The sequence below is a fragment of the Panicum virgatum genome, chromosome 1K (assembly GCF_016808335.1).
Source record: "Panicum virgatum strain AP13 chromosome 1K, P.virgatum_v5, whole genome shotgun sequence".
Classification (NCBI taxonomy): domain Eukaryota; kingdom Viridiplantae; phylum Streptophyta; class Magnoliopsida; order Poales; family Poaceae; genus Panicum; species Panicum virgatum.
In genome coordinates, this window is record NC_053136.1 from 40,251,021 (window position 1) to 40,265,714 (window position 14,694).

Sequence of the window (14,694 nt, forward strand, 5' to 3'; positions counted from 1 at the left end):
TTTTATAAGCATGTTTGATAATACTACTTGAATGTTTATATACATGTCATGGTCAATTTCACCAGCAAACGTTATTAGAAAAAGATGGCATAAGGCAACTTGCTAGCTTAAGTTTGTGAACAATGAACTCCATTCTTGCAATCGCTCAGGATACCCTCTTTTAGCTGCTAGGTCTATTTCTTAGTTTAGGATCTCTCTTACTAATTGGAATAAAAGAATTAGAAGATCTGTTCTGCCCAAAATGGGAATGGATGAAGAGGCACATGCAAATATCGATAATCTATCAAATTTCCCATACGAAGGGCCAATGCACTCATTCCTTCATCAGTTCTGTGGTCCATCACATGCAAAAAGTTATCACCAACTTTTGATTGGCATATTATGGTCTCGTATAAGCGGTAACATCAACTACAAAATTTCCAAGAATTAACTAACTTCCATCATACTTTACAAATCAGAGATAACATCTGCATCAAAGAACCAAAAAATTCATTCTCCAGGTAACAGGGACATCTAGCAACTCATTGAAACAGCCATGCAACCAAGTCTTTGCCAACCCCTATTTTGCATTCTGCATTGGGTCAAACAAAAAAGATGCTGGAACACCCGGTCTAAGACTCCTGAGCATGCGGACGCCAGTTTCCCCTGCAAAGCTCCTCCATAAGATGGACGAACTTTTGCGGCTGTTGCCACCATGTAGGTTTTGAAGCAGCTGGTCTCTCGTATGTGTCCTCTTCTGAGTCTTCCTTCTGCATGAAACTCTCAGAGAAATTGCGCCATTTTTGCATCGCACGCTTCAGCCGAGCAGTCCTCTTACCGGTGACGAGATACCTGGTGTAGTCCCTAGCAAGACGGTAAAGCTCCTCCCCTCTGATTATATGGATGTACTGCAGCATTAGAAAAATAAGAGTGATTTAGCAGGCATCCTGGATGGTTAATGTTTATGATCATGACAAGCACAAAGGCCATATTGAAATTTGTAAGATTCTGATTATGCATTAAACTGTAAGGTAATTCATGCAAGAAAAGGGAATATAGCCATTGTGTACTCAAGAGTCACAGGCACAAGAAAGCAACCATAAGAGCATGAAGCCTATGGATCCCATTCATAAATTAGCAGTCCATGATGCCCAGTACTAACTTATAAAATGAGCCCTCCAGGAATAGAACAAGGAAGAAGTAATTACCACAAGTATGAAAGCAACAGTGGCTAAGATAACTTGGACTATTTCATCCAACATTTCCTTGAATGATTCATCTTCTGGGCCACCAGAACCACCACTGCCTCCACGTCGATTTCCATTCCCTCCGCCTCCACCAGACACTTGTTCTCTCAGCTTAGCCATCTGCTCTTTCAACAAATCTTGTATGGGCCGGGGCTTTTTTGCATCAGCCATAGCTTTCTTCAAAGATTCCATTAAAGGCTGCAACAAAGCAACATACATGTTCATCAACCTGTTCAGAAAAGTAAGTGCACACTGCTGACAGAAACAAAAAGTATGTAAATGCATGTTTCTGGGGGAAGAAACCTCCCTATATGTTTGGTTTCTTGACCAAGCCAGCAATATCCTAATATCTATCCTAAATTTGTGTTTGAATTCAATACCACTCCCTAACATAGGAAATTGAACAACCTAAGGTCCTGTTTGTTTTCGCTTAGCTTATAATCTAAGCATGGCCGAGAGAAGCGAAGATTTTCTCGCTTCTCTATTCTCGCAGTTCAAATCTCTGAAGCGGATTACCACAGAAGCGAAAATAAGTGAGACGTTTGGTGGGATTTGATGGATAAGTCTGTGTACATGGTCTTTGTGGGGCTGCACAAGAGGAGATGCTCTTGCTGCAGCACATTGTGCTTTGCTGCCCTTAGAGGACAGCAAGAACAGCATCTTGACTACCTTTCAGTTGGCATCTAGGACAGCAGTTAGGACTAGCAGTTAGCATCTTGGACTAGTGTCCTTAGCATCTTTCTTGGCTGCCCTGCAGCCCCGTGTATAAATGTACCCCAGCCCCCTCTTGGGATGACATGGCTTTGAGTTTGTGAATATGAGAAAACCAGAAAATTGCCCCAAGTTCACTGTCATCCTCTCATTGAGCTGCTAACAACTGGTATCAGAGCCGTACTTTCCTGTAGGTTGGATATCTCTTGCATATCTCTTGCTCCTCCCCTTCCCAAGCGCTTGTAGCAGCTCAGCCACCACCACCAGCAGCTAGCGCAGCAGCAGCTCCGGCCGCAGCAGCAACAACAGCAGCAGCTAGCGCAGCATCACATGCTGCACCCTCTGTTCCTCCTTCCTCACCCGAGCTCGTCTGAGGCTGCGTCTTCTCCACGCAGCAGCCCCTTGGAGGCGCGCCATGTCCGACGCACTGTCTCAGCGCTCGGTCGCCTCGAGCGCACGACGTCAGCGAGACGCCGAGCTCGCCGCGGCAGAGGAGCGCAGGCGAGCGACGGCACAAGCCGCTACAGCAGCGGAGCTGGCGGCGGCCAGGGTGGAGGTGGAAGCAGAGGCGGCGGAAGATGCGGCGCGTGCGGCGGAGGTCGAGGTTGAGACCCTGCGCGGCAGCCTCAGCGGCTCCATCGCCGGCGACACCACCGCCGACAGGGACCTTGAGGAGTTGGCGAGGGAGAGGGCGCGGGAGCGGACAGCGCGGTGGGCAGCAGCCCACCCCCACGGCGGCGGCGGCCCTGGAGGCGGCGCTCCTGGTTGGGGCGCGCGCGGCGGCGCCCCCGGCTACCACGGCCTCCAGGCGGTGGTCAGAGACGTCTGTCCCGGTGGTGAGTGGCCCACCCTCACCAAGACCAACTACGTCGAGTGGGCCGCGGTCATGGAGGTGAAGCTCCAGGTGCGGCATATGTGGGAGGCAGTCCGGTACGGCGACGTCGACTACGATGAGGATCGATGGGCGCTGGATGCTCTCATCGCAGCAACCCCGCCTGAGATGCAGTTCACGCTTTCCAAGAAGCGAACTGCCAAGGAGGCCTGGGACTCCATCGCTGCGGCACGTATCGGTAGTGACCGCGCCCGCAAGACCACTCCGCAGGCACTTCACAAGGAGTGGGAGAACCTGGCCTTCAAGCTAGGTGAGGATGTTGATGACTTCGCCCTCAGTCTCCACACTCTGCTGCAGAAGATGGTGCAGTTCGGCGACGACACCTACGACGAGGAGAGAGCTGTCGAGAAGCTCTTCCGCTGCGTCCCCGAGAGGTATAGGCAGACCGCTCGCTCGATCGAGTCTCTGCTGGACCTCTCCACCATGACGATCGAGGAGGCGATAGGTCGCCTCAAGGTTGTCGACAGCGACGAGCCACAGCCACCCTCGGGAGGCATCTCCATCGGTGGGAAGCTCCACCTCACTCAGGAGCAGTGGGAGGCCCGGCGCGGTGACAGGAGGAGGGGGGAGCCCTCTTCCTCGACTGGTGGCCGCAAGCGCGGCAAGCCGAGAAAAGGGCGCGGAGGTGCCCAAGCCGAGCACGAGGGCGCGCCGAGGGTGGCGCCCGCGGAGATGCTCAGGGCGGCGCCGCCGATAGGCCCAAGGCGGCACGAGACGACGCCTGCCACAACTGTGGCAGGCCCGGCCATTGGGCCAGGGACTGCCCGCAGAGGAGGCGTGGGGGCCAAGCCCACGTCGCGGAGGCCCAGCCAGATGATGAGCCGGCTCAGTTCCTACTCCACGGGGACATGGAGCCGCATCCAGCGGCACCGCCTGCCACCGCTCTACTCCACCAAGACAAGCCGCGCGCCCGAGTCCTCCTCGGCAACGGCTCCGACGACGACAGGGTCGACGGCTGGTACCTCGACTCCGGCGCCACGCACCACATGACCGGGCGGCGGGAGTTCTTCTCCGACCTGGACGTCGACGTAGGTGGCTCCGTCAGGTTCGGGGACTCCTCAGCCGTGGAGATCAAGGGCGTGGGCTCCGTGATCTTCACCGCCAAGTCCGGAGAGCACTGGATGCTCACTGGAGTCTACTACATCCCGGCGCTGCGGAACTCCATCATCTGCCTTGGGCAGCTCGATGAGAGCGGCTCCTGCGTGGTGATCGACAGCGGGGTCCTCCGCATCTAGGACCACCGTCGCCAGCTTCTCGCCAGGGTGGTTCGAGGGAAGAACCGCCTCTACATCCTCCACGTCGGGGTGGCCCAGCCCCTTTGTCTTGCAGCTCGCAGGGACGACGAGGCATGGCAGTGGCACGAGCGCTTTGGGCACCTTCACTTTGAGGCCCTGAAGCGGCTCAGCGCCAAGGAGATGGTGCGAGGCCTCCCGAGCCTCGACCACGTGGAGCAGCTCTGCGACGTCTGCGTGCTGACGAAGCAGAGGCGACACTCCTTCCCCCAGCAGGCGAGCTTCCGAGCCAGGGAGCGGCTCGAGCTCGTACACGGGGACTTGTGTGGCCCAGTGACACCGGTCACACCAGGAGGACGGCGCTACTTCCTGCTGCTCGTCGACGACCTCTCCCGCTTCATGTGGGTGATGATCCTCGGCAGCAAGGGAGAGGCTGCGGACGCCATCAGGCGTGCTCAGGCTGCTGCGGAGGCGGAGAGCGACTGCAAGTTGCGCGTGCTGCGCACTAGCAACGGCGGCGAGTTCACGGTGGCCGAGTTCGCGGCGTACTGCGCGGATGAGGGCATCCAGTGCCACTACTCCGCATCGTACAACCCGCAGCAGAACGGCGTCGTCGAGCGGCGCAACCAGACGGTTGTGGGGATGGCTCGGGCCCTCATCAAGCAGAGGGGGGTGTCGGTCTTGTACTGGGGAGAGGCGGTGGTGACAGCCGTCTACATCCTCAACCGCTCGCCTACCAAGGCGCTCGACGGCATGACGCCGTATGAGGCTTGGCACGAGCGCAAGCCGGCGGTCTCTCACCTGAGAGTCTTCGGCTGCCTCGCGTTCGCCAAGGAGCTTGGCCACATCGGCAAGCTCGACGACAGGAGCACTCCGGGAGTGTTCATCGGCTACGCGGAGGGCTCGAAGGCCTACCGCATTCTCGACCCGGAGACAGCGTGTGCGCACGGCGCGCGACGTTGTGTTCGACGAAGGGCGAGGATGGGCATGGGACAAGGCGGTAGACGACGGCTCGGCTCCGACGTACGACGACTTCACCGTCGAGTACGTCCACTTCGAGGGAGCTGGGGGAGTAGGCAGCTTCTCTTCGACGAGCGTGCCTACCCCAGTCCACGAGCCTTCACCGACTCCGGCGCCTGCTACACCACGCTCTCCAGCCGCGACTCCGGCTGCGACGAGTTCCTCGCCTGCACCACCACAGCCGGCGACGCCACGCACTCCAGTACCGATAGCCACTCCTCCGGGCACGTCTACTTCAACACCTGCTCGTGCTGAGCACAGTCCGGTGGTGTTCGCTACTCCGCTCTCTCACGATGAGGAGCGCGTCGACGCGTACCACGACGGCGAGCCGTTGCGGTACCGTACGATGGAGGACCTTCTCGGTGATCAGCCGGTGCCGGGACTGGTGCCTCACGACCTGGAGGCGCAGTTGCACCTCGCGTGCGACGACGGCGAGCCTCGGTCTTTCGCAGAGGCCGAGGGACACGCGGCATGGCGTGCCGCGATGCAGTCGGAGATGGACGCGGTTGAGAAGAACCGCACTTGGGATCTTGCTGACCTCCCTCGTGGTCACCGCGCGATCACCCTTAAGTGGGTGTTCAAGCTGAAGAGGGATGAAGCCGGCACCGTCGTCAAGCACAAGGCTCGCCTGGTGGCACGAGGTTTCGTGCAGCAGGAGGGGGTTGACTTCGACGATGCCTTCGCTCCCGTGGCACGGATGGAGTCCGTGCGACTTCTCCTTGCGCTGGCTGCCCAGGAGGGCTGGCGCGTCCATCACATGAACGTCAAGTCGGCGTTTCTCAACGGCAACTTGAGGGAGGTCTACGTGCACCAGCCGCCGGGGTTTGCGATCCCCGGCAAGGAGGGCAAGGTGCTACGCCTGCGCAAGGCCCTCTATGGCTTGCGGCAGGCCCCGAGGGCGTGGAACGCCAAGCTGGACTCCACGCTCAAGGGGATGGGCTTCGAGCAAAGCCTGCACGAGGCGGCCATCTACCGGCGGGGCAATGGCGGAAATGCCCTGCTGGTGGGTGTCTACGTCGACGACTTGGTGATCACCGGCGTCAAGGATGCGGAGGTGGCGGCGTTCAAGGAAGAGATGAAGGCCACCTTCCAGATGAGCGACTTGGGGCCTCTCTCCTTCTACTTGGGCATCGAGGTGCACCAAGATGACTCCGGGATCACGCTTCGACAGACCGCCTACGCCAAGCGCGTCGTTGAGCTAGCTGGGCTCACCGACTGCAACCCAGCTCTCACTCCGATGGAGGAGAGGCTGAAGCTGAGCCGTGACAGCACGACAGAGGAGGTGGACGCCACCCAGTACCGGCGCCTTGTGGGGAGCCTTCGCTACCTCGCCCACACACGGCCGGACTTGGCGTTCTCTGTCGGCTACGTTAGTCGGTTCATGCAGCGACCGACGACGGAGCACCAGCTGGCCGCGAAGAGGATCATCCGCTACGTTGCGGGGACTCTCGATCACGGTCTCCACTACCCGAGGTGCCCTGGGGCGGCACGCTTCGTCGGGTACAGCGACAGCGACCACGCCGGCGACATTGACACCAGCAAGAGCACGAGCGGAATCCTCTTCTTCTTCGGCAAGTGCCTTGTTAGCTGGCAGTCGGTCAAGCAGCAGGTGGTGGCTCTGTCCAGCTGTGAGGCTGAGTACATAGCGGCCTCCACCGCTTCGACTCAGGCGCTCTGGCTCGCACGACTGCTTGGTGATCTTCTCGGCAGAGACACTGAAGCGGTGGAGCTCAGGGTGGACAGTAAGTCCGCTCTGGCCCTGGCAAAGAACCCCGTTTTTCATGAACGGAGCAAGCACATCCGGGTGAGGTACCACTTCATCCGAGGCTGCTTGGAGGACGGGAGCATCAAGGCGAGCTACATCAACACCAAGGACCAGCTTGCGGACCTGCTCACCAAGCCCCTTGGGAGGATCAAGTTCCTTGAACTCTGCTCCAGGACCGGGATGGTCCAATCTTCCCACAAGACGACGCACAAGACTTAGGGGAAGAATGATGGATAAGTCTGTGTACATGGTCTTTGCGGGGCTGCACAAGAGGAGATGCTCTTGCTGCAGCACGTTGTGCTTTGCTGCCCTTAGAGGACAGCAAGGACAACATCTTGACTACCTTTCAGTTGGCATCTAGGACAGCAGTTAGGACTAGTAGTTAGCATCTTGGATTAGTGTCCTTAGCATCTTTCTTGGCTGCCCTGCAGCCCCGTGTATAAATGTACCCCCAGCCCCCTCTTGGGATGGCATGGCTTTGAGTTTGTGAATATGAGAAAACCAAAAAATTGCCCCAAGTTCACTGTCATCCTCTCAGCTCAATGAGAGTTAGGATTGAGCTGCTAACAGGATTATCGCTTATTTCCACCAATAAGCCGATTATAATTGGAAACAAACAGGGCCTAACTTTCGTGAGTGTTCTAGTGAAAAGCAGTTTCCGGATTCACCGTCGGCAGAGTTCCACTGAATATGATTTGCATCAAATGAACTTAAGCCTCTCGAGTGATCGAGAGTAGCAACATCCAATATCAGTATCAATACATAGATGGACCACAACTTATAAAAGGAAGTGAAACTATTCTACCTAAAGGACTATGAAAAAACTTTGACGTGAGGCTAGAGCAAGTTTGTTCCGGTCCACCAAATAAATCATACACTAGTTCAATTTAACAAATATCCAAGCATTCAGTATGGGCCTATGCCACATGCTAATAAAATTATTACAGAGCAGTAATCCAGACAATCTTAGCAATGTTTTTCTTAAATCAGCAATGCCTAAGCGAAATAATGGTGAACATAAATTATAAAACCAACAAAACATTGCCCCCGTTTAATTTGATAAACCTCTTGTTTTCTTTATTATTATAACCAGGGGGGGGGACTCCTCCTGTATTAACCAATGAAAAACTGGCCATTTGAGAAGCATCAGGATTGCAGACCAACCTGCAGAAATGCTGTGTGATTCAAATACAATGTGATGAGGCAATTGAGGAAGAAGTCAACAGTAATTTACAATGTGCCATTTCAGAGTTCCCCACTACTTATTTGGGACTGCCGATTTCAGACAAAAAGCTGAGAAGATGTGATCTGTTAACCTGGGTTGAGAAAATCGCTAACAAATTGCCAGGGTGGAAAGCATCACTAATGACGCTAGCTGGTTGAGGAGTGTTAGTAAAATTTGTGCTCACTGCTATTCCCATCTACATCCTGGTTGCAATTAAAGTACCCAAGTGGTTCTTGTGGGCTGTTGATAAAATCAGAAGAGGATTTCTTTGGACAGGGAGGAACAATGCTAATGGGGGTAATTGCTTAGTGGCCTGGGATAAGATCATGAGGCCTATTGATCTAGGGGGGCTGGGTATTCACAACCTAGAGATTATGAGCTGGGCGCTCCAGTTGAGGTGGCTTTGAATCGAGAAAACCAGACCGGATCAGCCTTGGGCTGGTCTCCAGATCCCTGTATACTCCAACACTTCTGCTATGTTTGCTACAGCAATTGAATCCATGGTGGGGAATGGGAGGAACACTCTCTTTTGGACAGATCGCTGGATGCATGGCTGCTGCTTGGAGGATCTGGCTCCCAATGTTGTTAAGTGTGTTCCCTTAAGAATCAGAAAGAAGAGAACTGTAAGTGAGGCACTGCAAGAACACACTTGGGTGTCAGACATCAAAAAAGCACTTAGGTTGCTTGGCCTGACTGAATACCTTGAGCTTTGGGACATGGTTTCTGAAGTCAATTTAAATGATATGGACGGCATTCATCGCTGGAAACCTGAACCCTAAGGTTTGTTCTCTACAAAATCAGCTTACAGAAGCTATTTTGTAGGCTCCATCACTTTTGAACCTTGGAAAAGATTATGGAAGTCTTGGGCGCTGGGGAAATGCAGGACCCTTGTGTGGCTTGCAATTCCTTCTGCATACTTGGAGTCTGGATCCTATGGAAGCACAGGAATGCTTGCGTCTTCGAGGGGTTGGCACTGAACCTGCAAGCTGCAGTTCAGGCCTTTAAAGATGAAGCCCACATTTGGCAGCTCGCTGGGGCTAAGAGGCTCTCTACCCTCTGCCTCGAGCTGAGTGTGACCCAAGTTTAGTGTTTGTTAGTTATGGCGGTCTGGTCCTTGGTTTGATTGTGTGATGTAAATCTTGTTTCTTAGCAGCTCTCCTGCGTGTTCTGAAAAAAAAAACTGGCCTTCGACGAAGGTTGGGCATGACGAAATTGTTGGTAATTGGAAAACAAAGCCACTATCATATGTGATGCGTATAAAATAGCTTTGGAATCATGTCATAAAGGCGACGCAGCTACACAACTTTGCATGTTATGAAATATCAAGCATAAAAGGAAAGCCATAGAAGCTACTTACATCATCAACATTGTCGGGGTTTCCCTTTCCGCTTAAGGCGCAAATGGAAGTAGGCCTTTTGTGGCTAGCAGCAATGAGAACTAGTCTTGGGTACACTTTCCGTTGCAGCTTGTGAAATCCGAGAGCATGTGAACGTAAGGGATACTGACTGGTGCTCCCAAGACCTGCTATAGGCCTATTCACAATGAGCCCACTGTGAGGCTTGCAAGTTGTAGCTTGGAAGTAGCTCATTCTTTCCTTCTTCTTGAATAGTTAAATTAGCAAGACCCAAACCTGCAGGTTCACATTAAGTGCAGGAACTTCTTAAATTAGGGGCAAAGAATGCCAATGCCTCAAAAGCAGCAAATTAATAAGCAAAGTTCGGCAAGGCGCTAGGCGTTTTCTAGGCGGTGACCCACCGCCTAGAGCCTAGGCGAGCCTAGGCCAGCCTAGGCGTTAGCAAGGTGTTTTCTAGGCGTTAGTATATACACATAAATATGTTTAAAAAAGAAAAAGAAAACAGCAGATAACTGGACTTCAGGGAAGAGAAAGGCCCATAAAACAGTAAACGGCCCAAAGCCCAAGTCCCAAACACCTTATCAGCTTATCCCTTTCTCCTCTGCTCGGTCTCCCGCAATGCATACGCATACAGCCGCCGCCGCCGCCGCTGGTTCCCTCCCGCATCTCTCTCTCCCCGTCTCCTCTGGTCAGCGCGCCGCCTGCACGCGCCCGCCGCCCGCCGCTCCTTGCCCCCACCGAAGACCTCCGCTCGTCGTCCGCTCGTCCTCTTCCACCAGCGACCTCCGCCCGCCGGCCGCCGGTCTTCCTCTCCCCCACTGGTGACCTCCGCTCGCCTATCCCTCCGCCTACCCCTTAGGCGAGGCGGCACCCCTCCGCCCAGCGCGTAAGCGCGCCTAGGCGCGCCTAAGGCGTCGCCTTGCCGAACTTTGTTAATAAGTATCATTGAATAAGATAACAACAGAATCTAATGCATATTTTTATAATTCATTGGGGACATATGAGATTTTAGAAGAAAAAATCCAATCAGTTAGCCAAGATTTTGATTATTTTCCCACTTTTCCAAAATTTCAAGCAATGGTTGTCTCTTTCAGTTATATAATTATCTCTTTCAGTTATACAAGTAACAAAGCGCATCACCCTATTTAGTTATCTATCTCCCTCAAGGCAGGAAAATTTTCATTCATGCATCGCAAAATAGAACTTTCCAGGCATCTATCCGTGAGGCAACCAATGAAAAGATTAGATGCAATGTATCCAGCCTTGGAAGAAACAGTGTGCACTTCCATCCTTGATATTCATGGCAACCAGTAACAGACGTCGTACGAGGGAACCTGTTCTGTATCACAAACCAGGGTACCGCACAACACAGTCCCTCAGACATTCTTGCCTGCCACTCAAACCAAAGCTGGAGACGATGTACACAGCCCTTGACACGATGAAACTACATTATACTTCCAAGGAAATCCAGAAAACTAATCTAAATAAAATAATAAAATTCAGCAGAGGAAATGACATCATCAAAAATTATTCTAAGTTAGCTGTCAAGAACATTGTTACACTAGTACAGGACAAACACCACCCATCTTATGTTTCAAATAAGAATGTCAGTAGAGAGTAGGCACAAGACAACCATGTGATACGAGGTTCAGTTGAACTGCCAATATACCTAAAACAGTCTATACCGGCTTTGGTCCTAAGATTTACAGATCAACTGAGATCAATCTTACACACCCTTAAAGATTGGCAACTAGCAAAATTTAACATGTCCGAGCAAATTTTGGCTTATTCATTCATTCATTTCTCATCACAGCTTTTGCCGGGAGGTATAAAGCTTAGGTTCTGGTTAGATTTCTCCTAATGTAAAGCTTAGTCCATGGTTAGATTCCTCCTAATGTGAAAGTTCGCCTCCAGCTTATCATGAATCACAATTAAGTCATAGCCACCAAAACAATTCAAACACAACGAATATCGACAAGGTACGGAGAATAGGAAATTCTCTCATTCTCGGTAACTATTCGGGCTGAACCAGAAAACAACCTAACCAATCTGCAAAATTTGTTACTGTACATGGTCATGGTGACAATCAAACAAATCTTCGCTCCAATTTGGCCATGACCAAATTTTGTGTGTCCGTGCGGGCAACAAAGAAAGCGCAACCCAAATACCAAATCAAATCGACAAACTGACGGAAAGAATGGAAGATTTCGATTTGGTTCCTTGCGTCGCGCAGTTGAAACATACTCTCTTCACGAGAACCGAACGAAACAAGAAGGCGAGTTAGGGTTCCATACCAATAAGAGGAATCAATCCCAAGCGCCGGTAAATCCCCACACCATGCCAATCCGATTGCAGCAGAGGGTGGCGCGGAGAGGATAGCGCGGAGGGCGGGGAGGAGGAAGACGAGGAACGGGGGCGGATGATTCCTTCCTCCTTCGAGGTGGCTCGATGCCCCCCTGCCGCCCCGTGGATGACGTAATCTGCAGGCTCGCCCCACTCCGGCTACAAAAAGGCCCGCCCGGATTTATTTTTTATGGGCTACCTCGAGTGATGGGCTTCAGCTTCACAATTTGGCCCATGAAACAAAATATTAATGGAAAAAGTATACATAACCCCCTCAGGTTTGATGTCTGGACACTTAACCCCCTGAACTCAAAAACCGGGTATTTTACCCCCCAAACTTTGCAAAACCAGACAAATCACCCCCTGGGGTGGTTTTGTGGGCGGTTTTGCTGACGTGGCGCTTCTAGGGCCCACTTGTCAGTGCCACGTGTGCGTTTACTCTCTCCACTCTCTCTCCTCTCTCACACCCTGCCCCAACTCCTGCGGTCTTGCCTACCGCCGCCCGCCCACTCGCTCGCCGTCGGCGCCGCTTGCCTGGGCGCCCGCTCCCCGGCGCCACCTGCGCGCCCACTGCCCGCGTGCGCTCGCCCGGCCGCGGTGGCGGCGGAGCGGCTCGCCCTGCTCCCATGCGCCCGGCCACGGCGGCGGCGGAGCGGCTCCCGCGAGCGCTCGCCCGCGCGCGCCCGGTGGCGGCGGCGGCGGCTGCAGAGCGGCTCCTACGCGCGCTTGCCCAGCCGCAGCGGTGGCGGAGTGGCTCCTGCACGCCCGGCCGGGGCGGAGCGGCTAGCCCTGCTCCCGTGTGACTGGCATGGCGGTGGAGGGGGCCGCACGGGCTAGCAGCGCAGAGGAGGAGGGCATGGCGGCGTGGTGGAGGTCGTTGCCGCCATTGCCGGCGGCGCGGAGGAGGAGGCCACGATGGCTCGCGCACGGGGTCCTCGGCTCCCCGCCGCCGTGGAGCTCTCACGTGGCCGGCGGCACGGAGGAGGTCGCCGTGGAGCTAGTCCACGATGGCGGCGCCGCGGAGTTCATCCACCAGGCCACCTTCAACGACTCGGCCGGCCTCTCGACCACCCACGCCGAGGAGGCGCTCCGCATGGCCAAGTACGCCACCGACGGCGAGCTCGCCACCCTTGGCTCCGCCTTCCTCCCCACCCTCGCCGCCGCCTGCTCCCTGCTCGTCGAGCACTCCCACCGCGTCCCACTCTCCCTGATCGAGGCCGCCTTCTGCTCCGCGCCCACCCTCGCCGACCTCGTCTCCCACATCGCCACCCGCCTGGTCCTCCCTCCCCTCCCGTGCTTCGACTACGCCGCCGCACTCGATCGCGCCGTGCGCCTCTCACCCTCGCTCACCACCGCCTCGCTCAGGCCCGCTTCCTCCTCCGCTACGCCTCCAAGTGGAGCTAGCGTAGAGCCGCACGCCTCCGCGGGAGCGCCGCTGCCGGATGCGCTCGGGGGAGCGGGAGCGCCGCCGCCGGGTGCGCGCGGGGGATCTGCCGCCTGGGAGAGAGCAGAGAGTGGGAGAGACATGACAGGTGGGACCATGCCACGTGTTCTATGATGTGGCGTCGACATGTGCGCCACGGTGGCAAAACCGCCCACAAAACCACCACAGGGGGTGATTTGTCCGGTTTTGCAAAGTTTGGGGGGTAAAATACCCGGTTTTTGAGTTCAGGGGGTTAAGTGTCCAGACATCAAACCTGAGGGGGTTATCAAACCTGAGGGGGTTATGTATACTTTTTCCACCAGGCTCACATGCGTCGTCACTGGAGAAAAAAAAACAGAGAGAGAGAGCAAACAATCCTGCGGAGAGATGCGTACGTCATGCTGCGCCTAGTCATATCATAATACGGAAAGATAAACAAATACTATGCCGGTAGATACGTTCGAACTCAGACCGTGCCTGTCTGATGACGCTACTGTTCTTATTACTGTTCTTAGTAGCAAAAGGAAACCTGATGCTGCTCAGACCGTTTCAATTCCACCGTGCCGAGCGCCGAAACGACAGCCTTGACATGCAGCACAAAACAGGCCCTGACGCTTACTTGCCTGTCTACTGTAGACTCTAGATGATCGTCGACCAAAAAAAAGTCGCAGCTCTGCCGGTGCCCGTCGAGTCGACTGGCATCTGCACATCAGCAGCCCGCGCGGATAAAAAAAAAGCAGGAGGCCTCCTTTTGCCAACCTCGACGGGTTGGACTTTGACTCGGCGGCGACCGGCATGCGGCCTGGCCCGCCCGTTCTTCTTCGTGCCACAGAAGCTGATGCGCGAGTGATGTCGACGACTCGACGCATAGAAGAAACTTCTCCTCTTCCTCCTTCCGGCTTTATTAGTTTCAGTCCTGCCCTTCGGGCTTCAGCTGCACAAGAGCACGCACGGCTTCAACGACCGTGACCTACCCACGGCGAAGTCGGCCAACCCAAACGCACCGCGCCCAGCGGGCGACGCCGAGCCGAGCAGCACGCGTCGCGTTTCTTCATTTCCGCGCGCCGTTACGCCACGGCAGTCGCATAGGAGACAGAGCAAACGTGTTGGGACAATGGGACTTGGGAGGGAGAGCGACACGATCAAGCTCGATTTTTATATGTATTTTGGAAAGAAAGAAAAAAACTACTACTCCAGCGACAAACGCAGGCAGAGGCCTGGGTCTGGGTGTCCAGCGATCAGCTGCTGCTGTAGCTAGTATCGTCCAAGAAACGAGGCAACGGCGAAGTGCTTCGGCCGCCGCAGGTCGACGCCGTTCACACCAACGTGCGGATTGGCCCCGACGCCCCGTTTCCCCGTAACAAAATCTCAAGAGGATCGCTGGGTTTGTTTGACCCGGCCCTCGTCTCTGTTGTTCGGACACGATCGCGACGGGTCAGTCAGAGATGATGACCCCAACCCCGATCCTCTTATAAAACCCGGCCCCGGCCCACCGTCCAGCTC

General features: G+C 54.7%; 1 protein-coding gene across 1 annotated transcript; it reads right to left on the reverse strand.

The window, feature by feature from the left end:
- Window positions 1-345: 345 nt before the first annotated feature.
- On the reverse strand, window positions 346-11,917 carry LOC120707771. Its single transcript, XM_039992781.1, has 4 exons — window positions 11,720-11,917; window positions 9,429-9,701; window positions 1,188-1,424; window positions 346-887 (listed from the first exon to the last, which is right to left on the reverse strand). Exons 2-4 carry the CDS (start codon window positions 9,657-9,659, stop codon window positions 612-614), a joined length of 744 nt encoding a protein of 247 aa, XP_039848715.1. The 5' UTR covers window positions 9,660-9,701; window positions 11,720-11,917; the 3' UTR covers window positions 346-611.
- Window positions 11,918-14,694: the final 2,777 nt, after the last annotated feature.

Bases quoted from the DNA above. Each gene is read 5' to 3' on its own strand.
- LOC120707771 (XM_039992781.1), bottom strand. From the start codon at position 9,659: ATGAGCTACTTCCAAGCTACAACTTGCAAGCCTCACAGTGGGCTCATT. The intron at 1,425-9,428 runs GTAAGTAGCTTC...GCTTTGTTGCAG, and splicing joins ACCCCGACAATGTTGATGAT to CCTTTAATGGAATCTTTGAA. The intron at 888-1,187 runs GTAATTACTTCT...CTAATGCTGCAG, and splicing joins CTGTTGCTTTCATACTTGTG to TACATCCATATAATCAGAGG.